Below are 17911 nucleotides of genomic sequence, written 5' to 3' on the forward strand. Positions count from 1 at the left end.
CAAGAACCTCTCACAAAACAAAATTAAACAAGCAAGATGAAGAGTTTGGACATTGCTGCAGAAGCCTGTGAAGCTATAGGAAATATGCCTCAGGCCTTGCTATCATCTTCTTCCAAGAGCTTTTGGCTCATTGGATTTTCCCCCCATAGGAATATATGTCCAATTGCATGCTGGGCTGCTGTGCTTGGGATGGTTGGAACTAACTTCTGTGACATCTTGAAATAGATGTACGCATCAAAGTATGGCTCATCTCTCGGGCCATTTTTGCTGAGACTAGCTACTAAGAGAAAAGAGAAGAAAAGAAAAGTCTGGAGATACAGCTTAGCAGTAGAGCACGGTCTTTAATGTCCTCTGCCAAGTCCTAGAGAAGAACTGGCAAGATGGCCAAGCAGGTAAAAGTACTTAACACCCAGCTTGATGACCTGAGTTTGATTATCTGAATCCGTGGAGGGAAGATAGAACTGACACCCTAAAGTTCTTTAACCTAAACACACACACATACACACACACACACACACACAGAGATAGATAGACAGACAGATAGACACAGAGACAGAGACACACAGACACACACCCCATGGACATACACACATGGATGCCACACGCACACACTCACACATACACACACACACACGAACACACACACACACGAACACACATACTTGCAGACACACATGTACACACGGTGGCACACATACATGCACCCACATTCACACAAACTACACACTCAATAATATTAGATAAAATAAAAACCTCAGAAAAGAGTTTGGGAAAAACCTACCACTTACTCTTCTCCCTGGAAGGGAAGCCCCAGGAAGAGTGACAGTTTATTTTTAAAATGGGAGCAACCTTCTTGGCCCAATCAGGTCTTAGTAAATGCTAAGAGTTAAGTGGTAGAGCAGATCTTATTACTCTATCATTGCCTTCAGCAACTGCATGCTCTCCCCCACCTTCTCGCCAATAAACAGAGAAGCAGATGCCTCCCTGTGTAGAGAAGCGAGTTGCAGGAAGGGGGTTTGTGAACTGCTCGGCTTCCAGCTGCCATTAGTACAGATGCTCACCATTATTGCCTGGCCAGTTTTTAAAAGCAGTAAAAATGCTGTCACTCAGATGTGACTATTGAATAAGCAAACAATACCTTGCTTTCCCTTTCTCCTTTTATTCTTCCTTTTTCTTTTAAAGGTTGAGGGCTCACAGAGAACGGAGAGTGAGGTGTATTAAGAGCAAAAGGAGGTTTTAGATGAGCCGTCTAAGTCTGATCATGCTCAGGAAGCGGGCTCCCTGCTCACCACATCTTCCCAAAAGTCTCTGAAACAATCACTAGCAGGTCATTCCTCGCCGGGCTTAGCAGCACCCAACACATGCCTGCTGCAAGCCCAGCGTGTGGGCAGCAGAAGCCAGAAGACTGCAATGAGCTTGAGACCAGCCTGACACTATAGAGCAAGGCCCCTGGCACAGAGAGAGAAAGATAAAAAAAGAGGGTTGCAGAGATGGCTCAGAAGAGAACACACACACATACACACACAATTTAAAAGAACAAAAATAGGGCCTTGGGAGGTAACTGAGTTGCATCATGCAGACAGCCCCAAGTTTTATGCCCAGAACTCCCAGGCTGGGAAAGCAGAAGTTCAAAGTCACCCTCACAGCAAGTTTGAGATCAGCCTAGCCTACAGCAGCCCCTGTTCTCTTCCCTCCAGTAAAATGTCATTGCCACAGAGGCCTGCAAAGAACAGGGGTTGGTTATTACACAACCGTGTAATTCCCTCTCTCTCTCAAATGCTCTGCCCAAGGGCTGAGGATGTGGCTCAGTATCAGGGTGTTTACCTAGCATATAGAAGGTCTGGGTTCAGTTCTCTAGAACTTTAGAAATAATGACTGAGCTCTGCCCAACATAAGTTTATGAGACAGAAGTAGCAAGTATGGACTCCTGTTTTGTTGTTGTTGTTGTTTTTTCAAATTTGATTTCAAAGGCAGAAAAAGTAACAAACTATTCAATTAATTCAGTACTAAGCTTTTTGTTTTGTTTCTTGGAAACAGGGTTTTTCTGTACAGTGGTACAGAGGTCTGTCCTGGAACTCCCTCTGTAGACCAGGCTGGCCTCAAACTCAGAGATCCACCTGCCTCTGCCTACAAGTGTTAAATAAAAAAGCATGCACCACCGGGGCCCGGCATACTAGTTTTGACTTTATCCCTTCCCCCAATCTGGAGACTCAGGCCCCTTAGGCAGGTGCGCCACCACTGAGCAGCACCCTCAGCTCCTCCCACACCACACTGTTTCTCGGAGCTGTGCCAAGTCCCCAGTTTTACTGTAAAGCACACTTATCTTTGGGATCAGTCCCTGCTGGATAAGCAAAGGTTCCTCTTTGTCTGGGTCATCCCTGAAGAATCTCTGGATACATTTCAGCAGCAGGGAACAATTCTGGAACTCGTTCTTATCCAGCTCCTGGACATCAGAACACACCGAATTCAAATCTCTTTCCAGTATACGCCTCCATTGGTGTTTTAATCCCCAAACAAAAAGTCCACTCACCTCTTTTATCAGTCTGTCAAGATGGTGTAGGAGAAGATGGTTATATTTCTGAGGCACGTGGCTCTCTTTCTGCTGAAGATATTCTTCTATCATGTGAAATCCTTTGCCATGAACTCCATCAGTAATTAGAGACTGAAGCTGGAAAGGCAATCATTTGTGGATTACTAAGCTTCCAAAGCACATTTGTTTTATACCAACACTTCAAACTAATGGTGTACTCAACAACAACAACAAACAACAAAATCTCTGAGAGCTGGGGAGGTATAGCTCAGTGGTTAGCGCTCTCACTTAGCACAGGCAAGGACCTGGGTTTAAGGCCCAGCACCACCAAAGAAATGAACAAATGTAATTTTGTGGTTTGGGAGGAAGACCAGTGGGAGAACACTCGTCTAATATGGGAAAGATCCTCAGTGCCAACATCACCACCGCAAATCATAATTTAGAGTTAAACAATACAGAGGCAAAAATACAATAAAAACATTGGTCTTGAACCGCAGAATATGTGCATTGACAATCACTCAAAAAAAAAAAAGTTAGAGTTCTCATTAGCTTTAGACAAAAGGACTACACTCAGGGACTACACAAATAGCGAACTATGTCTATTGACAATCACTCATCAAGGTGTGGGAGCTTTCGTTGGTGCCAGACAAAAGCTTTAGATGAGGGGTTGGTGCGCCTCCGGCGGCGGCGGCAGCTGCATCTCCTTGGGACTTTATATGAGCTCAGACTCCCCCATTGAGTGAGTCTGACAACCATGGACTTTCTGAAAACTACAAAGTTATGGGTAAGCCTTGAAAGCATGCAGGAGCACAGCACAGCCTAAACCACAACCATTCAAGCCCAGGCTCACCCACTGAGGGTCAGAAGAGCAACAGAGGAAAGAAAACAAAAAGGTGGTATCTGAAATAAGCCTGTCTCACCTCTAGTCTTGGCACACATTCATGTCTAACTCCTGATCCTCATTGCCCCTTCAATTAAGCTGACTGCCCCCCAGAAGTGGGTTGAATACCAACTTATAGGCGGGGTTTCCAGGACCGCCTTCAACAATGCAGGCCAGGTGCTTCATAGCGCCTACTTTGCTCCACAACCCTGCTCTATTAGGTCTGGGCACCTGTTGTTTGGCTCCCGGCTAGTCCTAAGTTCCCTGAAGACAGGCATTCAATATGTTTTATTCAGTGCTGGCTACTTCTACCTGGAAGAAAAAATGCTAGGCCTCGGATAATTTACAGTAGGCTTCTGAAGAGCTAGTTGGAGTGAAGTCGAACAGACATGGTTGTAATGGGGCATCAGAGCAGAGAAAGCCTAGATTTCTCTGCTCCAGGCTTAAGGAAGAAAGGCGTGGAGGAGCCACCTGGAGCCACCAACAGTAACACATATAGAATAGAAAATAAACTATTATTACTCAGAAATCACCTTGGGCCTTGCCTGTTCCAGCAGCTTCCATAACAGACCACAGAGAATTTTCATACTTCTGTGTGCAATAAAAAGATGTTCTTTTAAAAATAAAGGTTGAAAACACATTTTGAGTTCTAAAAATAGAAGAACGTTTATGCTGCTCTTTTGGACAGGTTTTGGGAGTTTTTTTGTTATTGTTTGTTTTTGTTTTTCTTTTCTGTTTGTATATGTCCTTAATCCTAGGTTTAAATAGGGTAGTGGGGTTTTTTTCCAACACAATATTTTTATTATTTGGAAATTTCATACAATGCACCCTATCATACTCACTTCCCAATACTTCCATGCCCACCCCTTCCCACCCTTGTGCCCTCCCTAGAAAACAAACAAGCAAACCTACCAAGTCCAGTTTGTGTTGCCCAAACTCACTGGAGCATGGCCAAACTCCCAGGGAAGAAAACTGAGTCCTCCCCAGCCCCACTCCCCGCCATCAACTTTTGAAGAGGTTACACTTCAGCATATTAGATGGTGTTTAAAACAAACCAACCCCATCCCAAAAGTGTCACCTTCTTTGCCATGGTCTGGGTAAACAAAATACCATCTCACAAGCAGCAGAGAAAGCATTTGAAACAATATCCAGACAAAATAAACATAAACGCTATAGAGAACACTGTGAAATAGGAAGGGATATGGGAGTTAATAAAATCTGTGTTTAAATTCAAACCCATACCCAAAATTTATATTACAAGTGGCAATTAGAAATGAAATCCAGAGGGTCCTCATATTTGTGACATAGAGTTTAACATTAGTGCTCATACAGTAACATCTCAAGATGCAAACATCCACAACCCACAAAGGGGCTTCCAAACATGTCATAAGATGGTACATTTATTTCATCAAGGTGCTGTGCCTGGTTCTGCCTTTACACACATAGCACCCCATCTCCCCATTTGCCTCGGTTTATTTCATGGAATGCTATCGTGTACACAAAAGAAATCTCTGCTAAGTGGCCCTTTTAGGTCAGCGGGCTGTGGTGGGTACTGCTTATGCTCCCAGCACTTGAGAAGTCCATCAAGAGTTCAAAATAAGCTGGGCGTGGTGGCACACGCCTTTAATCCCAGCACTCGGGAGGCAGAGGCAGGCGGATTTCTGAGTTCGAGGCCAACCTGGTCCACAAAGTGAGTTCCAGGTCAGCCAGGGCTACACAGAGAAACCCTGTCTCGAAAAACCAAAAAAAAAAAAAAAAAAAAAGTTCAAAATAATTCTCAGCTACGCGGAGAATCTACGCTAACCTAGGCAAATGAGACCCTGTCTCCCACAAGACAAAAAAAAAAATTATAAAAAAAATTATATATATAAATACACACACACACTTTAGGTTAACAGTCCTGGCCAGGCAGTGGTGGCGCAGGCAGAGGCAGGCCGATTTCTGAATTCGAGGCCAGCCTGGTCTACAAAGTGAGTTTCAGGACAGCCAGGGCTATACAGAAAAACCCTGTCTCAAAACAAACAAACAAACAAACAAACGAACGAACAGTCCTGTTTCTAGGAACTGAATCAAAGTCTCTGACGTCGGTGCATTTTGCAATTCTTTTATCGTCCTTATGTATAAATAGGAGACACAGAAGACCCATTCCATCTAGGTTTATGCGTTTCAACAGCGGGCTAGCCAATGGCAAGTAACTGGGAGCTAAATGCAGGCGCTCAGAAGTTATTAAGACCCCATCTGTCGCCAAGACTGTCCTTTCCTTGCTGCTGTCTGGCTCGCCAGGACAGGAATGGGATAAAGAGGTCTGCAGTCTGGAAAAGTGGTCCATGGCTCTCTCAAAAGAGCTGCGGAGCTCCAGTTCTCCATTTCCCCTCCCCAGGGGTGTTTTGAGCAGAGTATGAGGATCCCCGTTCTGTCCCTGAAAGCTGCCAGACAGCTCCATGCAAACCCAAGAGGATGATGAGCCCCAAAGTATCCCGATATCCCAAAGACTTGTCTTACTGCCCGGCGGAGGAGGCAGCCAAGGAGGCAGTGAGCGTCACTGAAGAGAAAGTTCCCTCCACACCAGGACCCTGGAAGGAAGGCCAGGCTGTTCTCAAGATGTCACTCACCGTAGACATCCCGAGGCTTCCGGGGATCCCCTGCGTCCACAGCCCATGCAACACCCAGCTGCACAGCTCCCGCCTCCGATGGTCATAGATCCGCACTGAGATCAAAGCGAGGATCCAAGTCGCAGGTGACTCTTGGATTTCAGTTTTCGCCAAGAAACTCCAATTGGATGAACCTGTGCCTGAACTCTACTGGACTCCGGTGTTTGAGATTCTAGAAAGCGGGCGGGCGAGCAGCGCGGTCAGGCTGCCTGCCCCCGGGCACACTCACCTGCAGAGGAAGGCACACCTGCTTGCACACACCTTCAGGAGCCGAGCTGTTCTGAGCTCGCACCCCTGTGGCTGAGGCCGGAGAGGTTTACTGCTCTCCGGAGAGACCGACCAAGTGCCTAGCACGAATCACTTCAGTATGGTGGTTTGGGTTTAGTTTGGTTTCAGGGTCTCATTCTGCACCCACATGGAACTCACTCTGTCGCTCAGAAAGCTTAGAAAGAGTGAGCCACCGGGCCAGGGTCCGTGCTGTCTCTTGACCAAACAAAGGCGCCCTGGGAAGGGGAATTCATGTTCAGAAGGAGGTGTGGTCCTTGACCCGGAATTACTAATACAACCCCGATACCATAAAATAAAGAGTTAAATAATACCCTAGTCAGAAGGAAAAGGGCCAAATTTATTTTCTTGAGTCCCACTATGTGGCCCAGGCTGAACTCTTGCCTCCACCACCTCCCGTGGTGCTGTGATTACAGACTTGAGCTACCTAAGAGGAGGAATTAAAACAACAACAACAACAAAAAAAAAAAAAAAAAAAACTTGGTTTTGAAAACTTCATTTAACCTAGGTGTGTGTGTGTGTGTGTGTGTGCGCGCGCGCTAGGGGCAGGATTCTTTTTGTAGAGACCAAATATGTGAAAACTCCACGAAAAAAATAAGTTGTATTATGTATGATTTGTCTTCGTTGTAAGCAAATAACTTGAGAGGTCGCTCAGCCTGCTTTAAAGCCTGGGGACCTGATCTTGAGCCCCGGGATCCAGATAGCAATGAGTTGGAATTCATTTACCTACTCTAGCTTAAACCTTGCGGATTCGGAGGCTTGTTTCTTCCTCAACTGATTCTTGTATAGCATATTAAATAGTGATCAAGACTATGACAGACAAGAATGCAGCGTATCTTAAGTCGGTGCAAATAGTGACGCAGGAAAGAGTACAATCTCTAAAGAGTGGTGATCAAAATCCAACTTAAACACATTCCACTTTGGGGAATAAAATATTTTAATAATTAATATTTTAATTCTTTTAAATAATAATAATTATTTAAATAAATATTTAAACTAAAATGATTAATTTTTAAAAAAAATATTGGCAAGGAGACATCATTTTCAGAATTGGGGAGAAATTATATACTTCCGACTCCTATAGTGGCAATGCAGAAACTATTATAAGCAACAAGATAGACATCAATGCATCAGAACTTATTTGTATTTTCACTTTGATTAACTTCTTTGACTAACATATTTTACACTCAATTACAGGGCAACCTGATGCATATGTTTTAATTCTTCACAAACTGAAAACCATCTTGGTTTTTTATTTGTGCATGTTTTTCTGAGACCAGGTCTCATGCTGCCTGTGACGGCCTGGAGCCTTTGGTCCTCCTCAATCCTCGCAATCCCTGGGGTTGCACCAGCGTCCTTGTTGAGTGTGTTGGTTCCTCTCCCCTCCCAAACAAATTAATCTGCATTTAAGATATAATTTACATTTTCTGTTTATGTGGTGGAGGTTATAACACCAATGAAGTCTGCTCCCTCCGTTTTGTTTGTTTGTTTGTTTTTTGAGGGCTTTGACTCAGATCTTTAGTCTTGTTCATTGAATGCTCCTACCCACTAAGCCAGCTCTGGGATGGGGTCATCATTTGTTTTTGAAGGATTGACTCTAGGTCTTTCAAAAGCATAGAGATAAGAGCCATCCTAACACTGTTTGCAGTATGAGCAGAAATTGACCTTTATTCATGTTCAGAGGCCATGTTAAATGGCTGGTTTTAAAATCATATTTTTAACTCTTTCAAAAACCATGAATTGTCTTTGTTGCTTTTAATGAGGCTTAAATTTTATTTAAAAAAAAAAAAAAACAGTCAATAGTTTTATGTTTTGAGAGACAAATGAACCAAAAAGCAACCAAATGGCAGAAATATCTGGACCTTGGCAGTCAGCAACATGAAGGCTCAGTGGAAAAATGGAGACACATATTTGTCCACAACTACACTTCAGGAATGACCCTGGGTGAGCTATTTTTAGAAAAGAACTTTAGGGAGACGTTCCGAATATTAACAAATTACTTTCACCTGTGAGGAGTTTGTATCTATAGACTAAGAATCAATCCAGCTTTGAGCTATAGCTAGAGAGAGCTCAGGCATGGCTCCCAACTGGCCTCCCCTCCCCCACAGCCTTCTCTTCTCACTCCGGGGTCCCAAAAGGCTCTACTTGGCTTCTGCAAAACCAGACCTTCTGCTGAGCTGACTCTCAAGCCCTTGACTGGGAGGTAGAGCCCAGGGACTTGCAGGGTTCGATCCCTCCTTCCTGAGGTGTTGCAAGGAAACCCTGGCTGTAAAGTGCACCAGCTCTTGCTGGGTTTACACAGAAGTTGGGAACACTCTTCAGAAGGCATTGCTCAAGCAAAGCCAGAACTATGCCCCCCTGCTGAGTCTAAGAATGTGCCAAACAGACCAAGCTGGAAACCCCTCCTCTAACAGTGACCTGCACTGTAGAATCTGCTCGCTTATTTTTATGTATTTATCGTCCTATTTATTTACTTACTTATGTATTTATTTCAGCTAAGGCTGACAATGGAATAGGGCCGGGTGCAAGGCAAGTGCGCCGGGAAGAGATTCTGGAAGCTCACCTTCTAGAGTGGTCCAGGATCCCACACTGCAGTGGCCAGAGAGAGATGCTTGAGGCTTTCTTATATTGAGTGCTCCTAGTGCCAGAATTGTCAAAGATAGGCAGATGAAAGAGAGAGGAGGTTGCCTTAGCTGTGGATGCTCTCATCCTTCTGAACACGGTTCTCTGGTCCTACAAAGTTTCTGAGGACAAAAGTAATCTAGGGATAGCAGCAACCGTAGCAGTACATTCTACGTTTGCCGTGGGTGTTCTTCTGGGTGGCAAATGAGAGCTCACAAAATCCTGGTCTCTTTTTCTTTAATTATGGATGCAAAGAGAGATGGGGGAGAGGGAGAAGAAGAGGGAGAGGGAGAGATATGAGGGGAGGGAAGGGGAAAGGAGAGAAGAGGAGAGGGGAGAAGGGAGGAGAGGAAAGGAGAGAATAGAATGGAAGAGAAGGGAGGAGAGGAGAGGAGAGGAGAGGAGAGGAGAGGAGAGGAGAGGAGAGGAGAGGAGAGGAGAGGAGAGGAGAGGAGAGGAGAGGAGAGGAGAGGTATAAAGAGGAAGGCGATGCTTTTGGACTAGAGCTCCAGCCACACTTTAAGTTCTTTCTCTCCATCTATCCCAGGGTCATCCGGTCCCAACCTTCAGATTTGCTTTCCAAGGCTTTTCCTGGTGCTTCAGGTCTGTCTCGGGCTATGGTATGTGTCGGCTTGAGAACTTACTGGAATGCTAGGCTTACTCTCTGCACAGACTTGGGGACAGAGAAACTGCAGGAACCCAGAGAACTGAGGAAGCTGTGCCTAGACTGGAGGTGCCTGCTGCTGGCTCTTCAGTCTCCTTCAATTTTCCCACCTCGCACTGGAACTAGCTCCGGGGAGACTGCTGGAAACCTTTGCTTCCAGAGCCTCAACCTAAGCCCTCAACAGAGAGGCTGACAGATCATCGGGTTTGGTTTTCCCATAAATGACACAGTCTTCCTTGCTCCCCACTGCCAACTGCTTAACTTTAATTCCCCTTTGCTCAGCGGCTTAAACTCTCCCCTGCATTCCAGGCTGGAGCTTCAGGTGCAGGAGAGGTAGCCCAGCAGAGGCAGAGATATCCAGTGTGTACAAACCTGCTTAAAGATGCTTCTGTTCAGAGGGATACATTTCAGCACCATAGCCAATGACAGGGCACCCACTGCGATCTCTCTCTCTCTCTCTCTCTTTCTCTTTCTCTCTCTCTCTCTCTCTCTCTCTCTCTCTCTCTCTCTCTCTCTGTGTGTGTATTTCTCTGTTTCCTTCTCTGTCTCTGTCTCACTCTGTCTCTCTGTCTCTTTGTGTGTGTGTCTTTCTCTCTGTGTCCTTCTCTGTCTCTGTGTGTGTGTGTGCGCGCGCGCTTCTCTGTCTCTGTGTGTGCGTGTTGTGTGTGTCTGTCTCTGTCTGTCTGTCTGTATATTTTACTGTCTGAATCCCTCCATATCTGTCTCTCTCTGTCTCAGTCTCCTCCCTCCTCCCTCATTCCTCTCTCCTCCCTCCTCCTCCCTCCTCTTCCTCCTCCTCTTTCACTCACCTTATTCTCACTTGGGAAAGAGTCACCCTGTGCACTCCTCGGCTTTATCCCTCTTTCAGGGCCCTGGCTAGAGAGAGCTAGAGGCCCCTCCAGATGCCAGCAGACAGCACGCAAGACGCGGATGCTATGCTCTCCTACGGGATGAAACTCACGTGGGACATCAATGACCCGCAGATGCCTCAGGTGAGAAAGACACTGCACTTTGGGTAAAATGTGACACTGTCCAGCCAAAGGGGAAACTGAGAGCCAATTCATGCTGTGACCACACACACACACACACACACATACATCTTCGGATATGTAGGGAAGTTAGAATCTACAGAGAGCAGAATAGAGTTTATTGATGTGTCTTCTCAGAATGATTTACATGTGATTCTCTGAAACACACAAAAGCAACAGAAATACAGACATGTTCCCAAGTAGTCAGTCAGACTCTCCATTTTCTTAACCAAGGCAGAAACTGAGTGAGTCTCTCTCTCTCTCTCTCTCTCTCTCTCTCTCCTTGGGATTGGTACAAATTCAAGGCCAGTCAGGGCTACTTAACAAAGCCTCCTGTCAAAACAAAACAATGAGAAACCTCACTCTTTACTCGCTTATTCAAAGTTCAAGAGAAAGTTTTGGGGAAATGTAAATACCACTAATTCTCACATGGCCAAGCCAGGCACTAAGAGGTGACTGGAATCTAAAGTGAATGTCCAGACTGGAGCAGTTCCTTGAAAGTCCTCCATCACCTGCTGAGAAGATTCCACAGTCGGGATGCAGAAGTCACCCTGCTCCACTCTCACGTCCCTAGCAGTGGAATGCTTGTCCTTTTGGGGAAACTTTGGTTTTTTTCATTATCAGAGCCAAGTACAGGAAATAAACTAAGCAGTTTGTGTTTAGATCAAGACTAATGGCTGAAAAGTGTGTGTATGTGTGTGTACAGTGTGTGTGTAGTGTGTATGTGTGTGTGTGTAGTATGTATGTATGTATGTGTGTGTGGTATGTGTAGTGTATGTGGTATGCATGTGTGGTGTATGTAGTGTGGGAGTGGGGGTGGTGGGGGTGGTGTGTATACATGTGTGTGATGTGGTATGTGTCTGGTGTGTGGTGGATGTAGTGTGTGAGTATGATGTGTGTGGGGTATGTGGTGTGTGTGTGTGTGTGTGTGTGTGGTGTGGTGTTCATGTGTGCAAATGAACTTAGTGGCTAGAGAAGATTGGCTTCCCTAGCGTTTACAGAGTGGGCTTCCAGTAAAGTTCTGCTTCAAGGGTTTGAAACGTGGCATGTAATGGCCTCTGTGCTATGCCAGATGATGCTCAGAGATGGGAGACGGTTGAGCAGGATGTGTCGCCTCTGGTTGAGGCCAGCATTTGTTTAATGGACACATGTGTAAGGAGCTTGCCTCGCTTGCTCGTGTTCAGCCTGCCTCCTTCAGCATCTAAAAGGACAACTGTTCTGAACAGAGATCCCAGAATGCATGTCCCATTACTGCTGACCTCAGCCACTGTAAATTCCAGAGAAAACATCTAATCTTGTGGGGTTTTTTTGTTCTGTTTTGTTTTTTGTTTTCTTTTTTGTTGTTGTTGTTGTTGTTTTGGGTTTTTTTTTGTTGTTGTTGTTGTTGTTTTGGTTTTTCGAGACAGGGTTTCTCTGTGTAGCCCTGGCTGTCCTGGAACTCACTCTGTAGACCAGGCTGCCCTCAAACTCAGAAATCTGCCTGCCTCTGCCTCCCAAGTGCTGGGATTAAAGGCGTGCACCACCATGCCCGGCTTAATCTTTGTTTTGAAAAAGAATCGGATCCAAACGATACAATACAAATGTGACCTCAAAGATGCGTAGACTTCTGGATTAATAGAAATTAGTTTTCCTTTGGGGGGGGGGAATCTGCTTTTATTTTTTTATTGTGTGTATACTATGTGTGCCCATGTGTGTAGAGGCAAATTCGGATGTCACAGGATGGTTTCATGAGTCAGTTCTCTCTCTCAGCCATGGGATTTAAGATTTAACTCAGATGGTTAAGTTTGCAAGGCCATGCCTTTACCTGCTAAGCCTGCTCTTTAATCAGGAGTATGTCTAACACGTGAGGGAATAGAGACAGAAACAGCAGTAACAAAACAATCCATCTCATGCGCGCTCTCTCTCTCTCTCTCTCTCTCTCTCTCTCTCGTGTGTGTGTGTGTGTGTGTGTGTGTATTGTCAACACATTAGAGCAAATGAAACCTCCTTTCAGGTATGCATACGCCACATAGACAGACAGACAGACAGACAGACACACACACAGGAGAAACTTATCTTTCTAGCTCTTCTAACTGGGCGAGTGAAGTAAACTGACTTTGTGACCTTGAACTTTTGTTAGTTTCCGTCTGCTGTCCTGTCATCAAATGATGAAACTAGATAACAATCTCAAATTGTCCTCGGACATACTGTCATCTTGCAATGTGTGAGCAACTTTGTGTGTGTGTGTGTGTGTGTGTGTGTGTGAGAGAGAGAGAGAGAGAGAGAGAGAGAGAGAGAGAGAGCATGCATGCTGGCAACACATTAGAACAAATGAAACCTCGTTTCAGGTGTGCATACCACACAGACAGGCATACAGATGCACGCACACAATTAGAAACAAGCATAAAATAAATCTTTCAACTACTAAATAAAAGCAGAGTTGAATGCTTTTCTTTTTAGGGCAGCTGGTCAATTGTAAGTTTTTGAATTTTGCCTTGCTTTACATGATCTGCAATTAGGCAAATGAGAAAAATGCCCCCGAATTTCATTCACCTCCGTGCACTGGGAGAAAAATGTAAAAACTGTCATTGCGGCCTCATTGTTCAGCTCATCTTTGTAATGTGCTCTGGGTCCACTTTTCGTAGACGAGATTAGCCTGAATCACATTCTCCACCTTGGAGATTTTGGTCATCAGTGTAAACACTGACTTGTTTAAAACGAGTGAGCAATCTGTAGATCTGGAGAATAGCTTGTCCACAAAACAGAATGTCTGTTTGATATTTTGACATCATTTATATATATTGTGGTGACCTTAGTGCTGAGCTGTGAAATTTAGAGACTGAAATGTGCTTTAACCTTGCAGTGCTTGGTGAAAGCCAAGGGGTAGGAGCACACGCCCACACCTGTAATCCTAACACTCAAAATACAAAAGCAGAAGGGTCAAGAGTTCCGGGCCATGCTCGGCTACATAATAAGGCCAGGCTGGGCTACGTGATAGTTTGCCTTAAAAAAAAAATGCCAGGTGGTAGTGGCACATGCTTTTAATTTCAGCACTCAGGAAGCAGAGGCAGGCAGATCTCAGTGAGTTTGAGGCCTGCCTGGTCTACAGAGTGAGTTCCAGGACAGCCAGGGCTCATGGAGAAACCCTATCTCACAAACAACAACAACAATAACATTCACATACAAGAGTAACTTATAAATAGAAAATGCTCAGTAAAGGGTCATGTATGTCAAAATTATATAGAAAAGGACATGTATTACATCTTAAATAAAGCAGAAGGCAGAGGCCACCAGATATGGGTGCTAAGTTGATGCTCAATACTTGAGCTATGACACATTATTCCAAGCTATGGTTCTCTGTTGAAGAGCACGGAGATCCCATGTTGCTGAGGTAGGGGAAGGTAGTCCAGCCTCAGGCATGGTCTCCAGTCCCCCTAAGCTTACAATTTGTTAGGAGGATTAGATCCTATACCAGGGTACCTTTTGAAGCTTGCAGAGCTAAGGCAGGAGTGCAAGGGGAAGCTTACTACCTCGGAGTTTTATGTTGTTATTGCGGGTCAGGGCTCGTACTATTGGGACAATGAGAAATGTACTATTGGGAGCTTTTGGAGAAACGTGTGGACCTGAAGATGTTTGCCAGTTATGCTGCATTTCAGTGGGAAAGCATTCTGACTACGTATAGCCCTAGTATTCCGAAGGCTTGAAAATGCTTAAATAGAATGTCAGCCACAAACAAACAAACAAACAAACAAAAACAACCCTCAGGCTCTGGAATCAACTAAAGGGCTATCAAACATAGCCCGTAGCCACGCCCTGGTAGCTGTGTGAACTTTGACAAGTCAATTGATCTCTCTGATCTCCAGGACCTTCTATAAAATGGGCCCGATAATTGCCCCTACTACCCACACATGGCAGAAGGGCTAGGTATATTAATATGCATATGCCACTTAGATGCAGCTGGAGATTGATATTGTATACTAAAATAATTTGGAGGTATAAACATTTCTAGAGTTACAAAAAAAAAAAAAAAATCCTGTTTTATCTTCCAGGGCACAGAAAAAGTTAAAGGGGCGGGGGTGCCTGTGATCCGGGCTCCCTAACGTAAAGTCCTATTCTGTTCGCCATCTTTTCCCAGGAACCAACCCACTTTGACCACTTCCGGGAGTGGCCCGATGGGTATGTGCGCTTCATCTACAGCAGCCAGGAGAAGAAGGCTCAGCGCCACCTGAGTGGCTGGGCCATGCGCAACACCAACAACCACAATGGCCACATCCTCAAGAAGTCCTGCCTGGGCGTGGTGGTGTGCGCACGCGCTTGCGCCCTGAAGGATGGCTCGCACCTGCAGCTGAGGCCAGCCATCTGTGACAAGGCCCGGCTGAAGCAACAAAGTGAGGGCAGGAATGGTGGCTTTGGAGCTCTGGGTTCTCTGTTCCTAGCTGGTGTCCCTCTACCTTCCTTTAGAAGGTTCCGGGCTTTGGGTTGAATTTAACATTTCTCCCCCTGGGGTTTGCAGAGAAAGCTTGCCCCAACTGTCATTCGCCTTTGGAGCTGGTTCCTTGCCGAGGGCACAGCGGATACCCTGTCACCAACTTCTGGAGACTTGATGGCAATGCAATTTTTTTTCAGGTAAGTGGGGGTCAGAACATCGTTTGTACTAAGTATTTCTATCATTCCATGAGGACCTAACTGCCTCCCTGGAGATTAAATCACATATACCCTGTGAGCTCACTGCTTCCTAGGAATCAACGGACAGACAGGCTGTTGGATAAATTTTATTGTTTTCCAGACAGGGACAGGCTGCACAATCCAGTCTTACCTGGAACTTTCGAGGTAGCCCAGGCTGGCCTTGAACTCATGATCTGCCTACTCTAGCCTGCTGGGTTCTGGTGTCATGGCTGTGTGGCACCTTGGATGGCTCAGTGTGCTCTTTAAGGACCAATTGTGTGAATCCAGTTACGTTTGTTGGAGGGAATATTTGGGTTGCCAGCTAGTTTCGAAGATATCTGTTGTCTTTTTTTTTTCCTTTGAGAAACAGAGTTCTAATACATAGCCCAGGATGGCCTGGAACTCACTATGTAGCCTAGGATAGCCTCATAGATACTGTGACCCTCCAGCCTCCCCCCTGCCGAATGGTGGATAACAGGTGTGAACTACCACACCCAGCTATGGTGTCTGCTATTGGTACTGTTTTACTTTGAATAACACTTAGTCAGTTTTGATGAAAAGTGTAAAAGTAAATGACATAAGAAAGGCATAATCTGGTTTGTACCAGCTCCCCACACACTTTTTGTCTAGAAAAACTGATAAACAATTTAATTTCTTCATTCACATAGGCCAAAGGAGTTCATGATCACCCCAGACCAGAGAGTAAGTCAGAGACAGAAGGCAGAAGAAGTGCCCTCAAGAGACAGATGGCTTCTTTCTACCAACCCCAGAAAAGGAGATCAGGGGAGCCTGAGGTAAGGGCTGACACCACCCAGAGGTCTGTGTTCACTTATGGGGCCCACTGACAGCTACCTGTAAGATGAATGCCAGGTATCAATTACAAATGTTGAATTTCATATGAAAATTACATACTTCTAGCAAACATCGTTGAACCAATACTTGACTGGGGCTCTAGTCCCTTCTTTACAATAGGGAAGTGATCCCTAGAGCCCGATGGCGTTAGGATGTTTCCTGACTTATGCGAGGGCGGTTATCCAACAGTACAATGCCCTGGAAGATAAGGGCATTCTATATTTATTACAGCTAAAGTAGCTGTGTGAAAGAACAGACAAGTTTCCCTCAAGCAACTTGACCAAATTGCATTCCCCGCCAAGACATGCCAATCAGGCAGAGAGCATGAGAAGAACAGAGCCTGGCGTTGTTCAAGCCCTTACACCTGCCAAGCGAGCGAGCGCTGACCTCTGCATCCCAGGGCTACAGAAACCCTGGGGAGAGCTAGCCAAAGCTAAGCCTGTATTTAAAATGCTGATTCACAGTTCCCTGTAAACAGGGAAGCTCCTGTTTAGTTGGGAGGGGCGGGGCAGGATTTAAAGGCAGATGTGAGTGGCTCTTGGTCCTCCACTATGAGGAGCACACAGATGAGAATTGATCTGTTAGCTGCTCAGATCCCACCCTGCCTGGCTCCTGGGGACCTTCCTCATTCAGGGCATCCATCAACAACCTCTGGACCCCAGCTGTGAACCGTAACAGGGCATGGTTCACTATACAGGGCTGTATTTATTTATGTGGTTGGTTGTTGCTATGGGTGAGGGTGTTCATATCATTTACAGATCATATGTTACAGTATGCATTGTGTGTCATATGTCTGTATTTGTGTCTTTTTTTTTTTTTAAGGCAAGAAGCACTCAGGACATCAGGGGACATCTCAATGGCACGGCTGCCCTGGAACCCACAGAACTATTTGATATGACTGCTGATACCAGCTTCCCTATGCCAGGGCAGCCCTCCCCTTCGTTCCCAAACTCTGATGCCCACAGAGTTACCTGTGACCTGCCCACCTTTCAAGGAGATATAATACTGCCCTTTCAGAAATATCCAAATCCAAGCGTTTATTTCCCCGGGCCACCTTGGGGCTATGAATTGGCAAGTTCTGGGGTTACAGGTTCGAGTCCATATTCCACCCTGTATAAAGATTCCTCCGTGGTCCCTGATGACCCAGATTGGATCCATCTAAACTCACTACAGTATAATGTCAGTTCCTATGGCAGCTATGAGAGAACCTTGGATTTCACAACTAGGTATCATAGCTGGAAACCAACACATGGGAAGCCCGGCCTTGAGGAGAAGGTTGACTGTGAGCAATGCCAGGCTGTACCCACATCACCTTATTACAACCTAGAGCTGCCCTGCAGGTACCTGCCAGTGCCAGCAGCGGGTACCCAGGCTCTGCAGACAGTAATCACCACCACAGTGGCTTACCAGGCTTACCAGCACCCCGCTCTGAAACACGGTGACAGCATGCAGGAGGTTAGCAGCCTTGCCAGCTGCACCTATGCCTCGGAAAACCTCCCAATGCCCATCTATCCACCAGCCTTAGACCCTCAAGAGGGAGTCATTCAGGCAGCCTCTCCTTCAGGGAGAGCCTCTCTGAAAGTCCCTGGAGACTGCCAGGCCCCCAGACACACTCTGGATTTTCCTCAAGAAGCAGATTCCTCCGGGACAGATGGAGCAGATGTGTGGGATGTGTGTCTGTCTGGAGTGGGCTCTGTGATGGGTTACTTAGATAGGACAGGGCAGCCCTTTAGCTTTGACAATGAGGGCTTTTAG

General features: G+C 45.7%; 2 protein-coding genes across 2 annotated transcripts in view; one reads left to right on the forward strand and one right to left on the reverse strand.

The window, feature by feature from the left end:
- Sycp2l (synaptonemal complex protein 2 like) overlaps positions 1-6031 on the reverse strand; it is a 67376-nt gene extending 61345 nt beyond the window's left edge. Inside the window, 3 exon segments of the mRNA XM_021181021.1 lie at positions 2324-2443; positions 2531-2668; positions 6023-6031. Of these exon segments, the coding sequence (XP_021036680.1) occupies positions 2324-2443; positions 2531-2668; positions 6023-6031 (267 nt within the window).
- A 4503-nt stretch (positions 6032-10534) lies between these two features.
- Gcm2 (GCM transcription factor 2) lies at positions 10535-17911 on the forward strand. The gene is made up of 5 exons (XM_021181033.2): positions 10535-10624; positions 14775-15027; positions 15153-15265; positions 15973-16098; positions 16979-17911. The coding sequence occupies exons 1-5, from the start codon at positions 10535-10537 to the stop codon at positions 17909-17911; spliced, it is 1515 nt and encodes a 504-aa protein (XP_021036692.1).

Source organism: Mus caroli, unplaced genomic scaffold (assembly GCF_978045245.1).
Source record: "Mus caroli unplaced genomic scaffold, Mus_caroli_1 scaffold_15, whole genome shotgun sequence".
Lineage (NCBI taxonomy): Eukaryota > Metazoa > Chordata > Mammalia > Rodentia > Muridae > Mus > Mus caroli.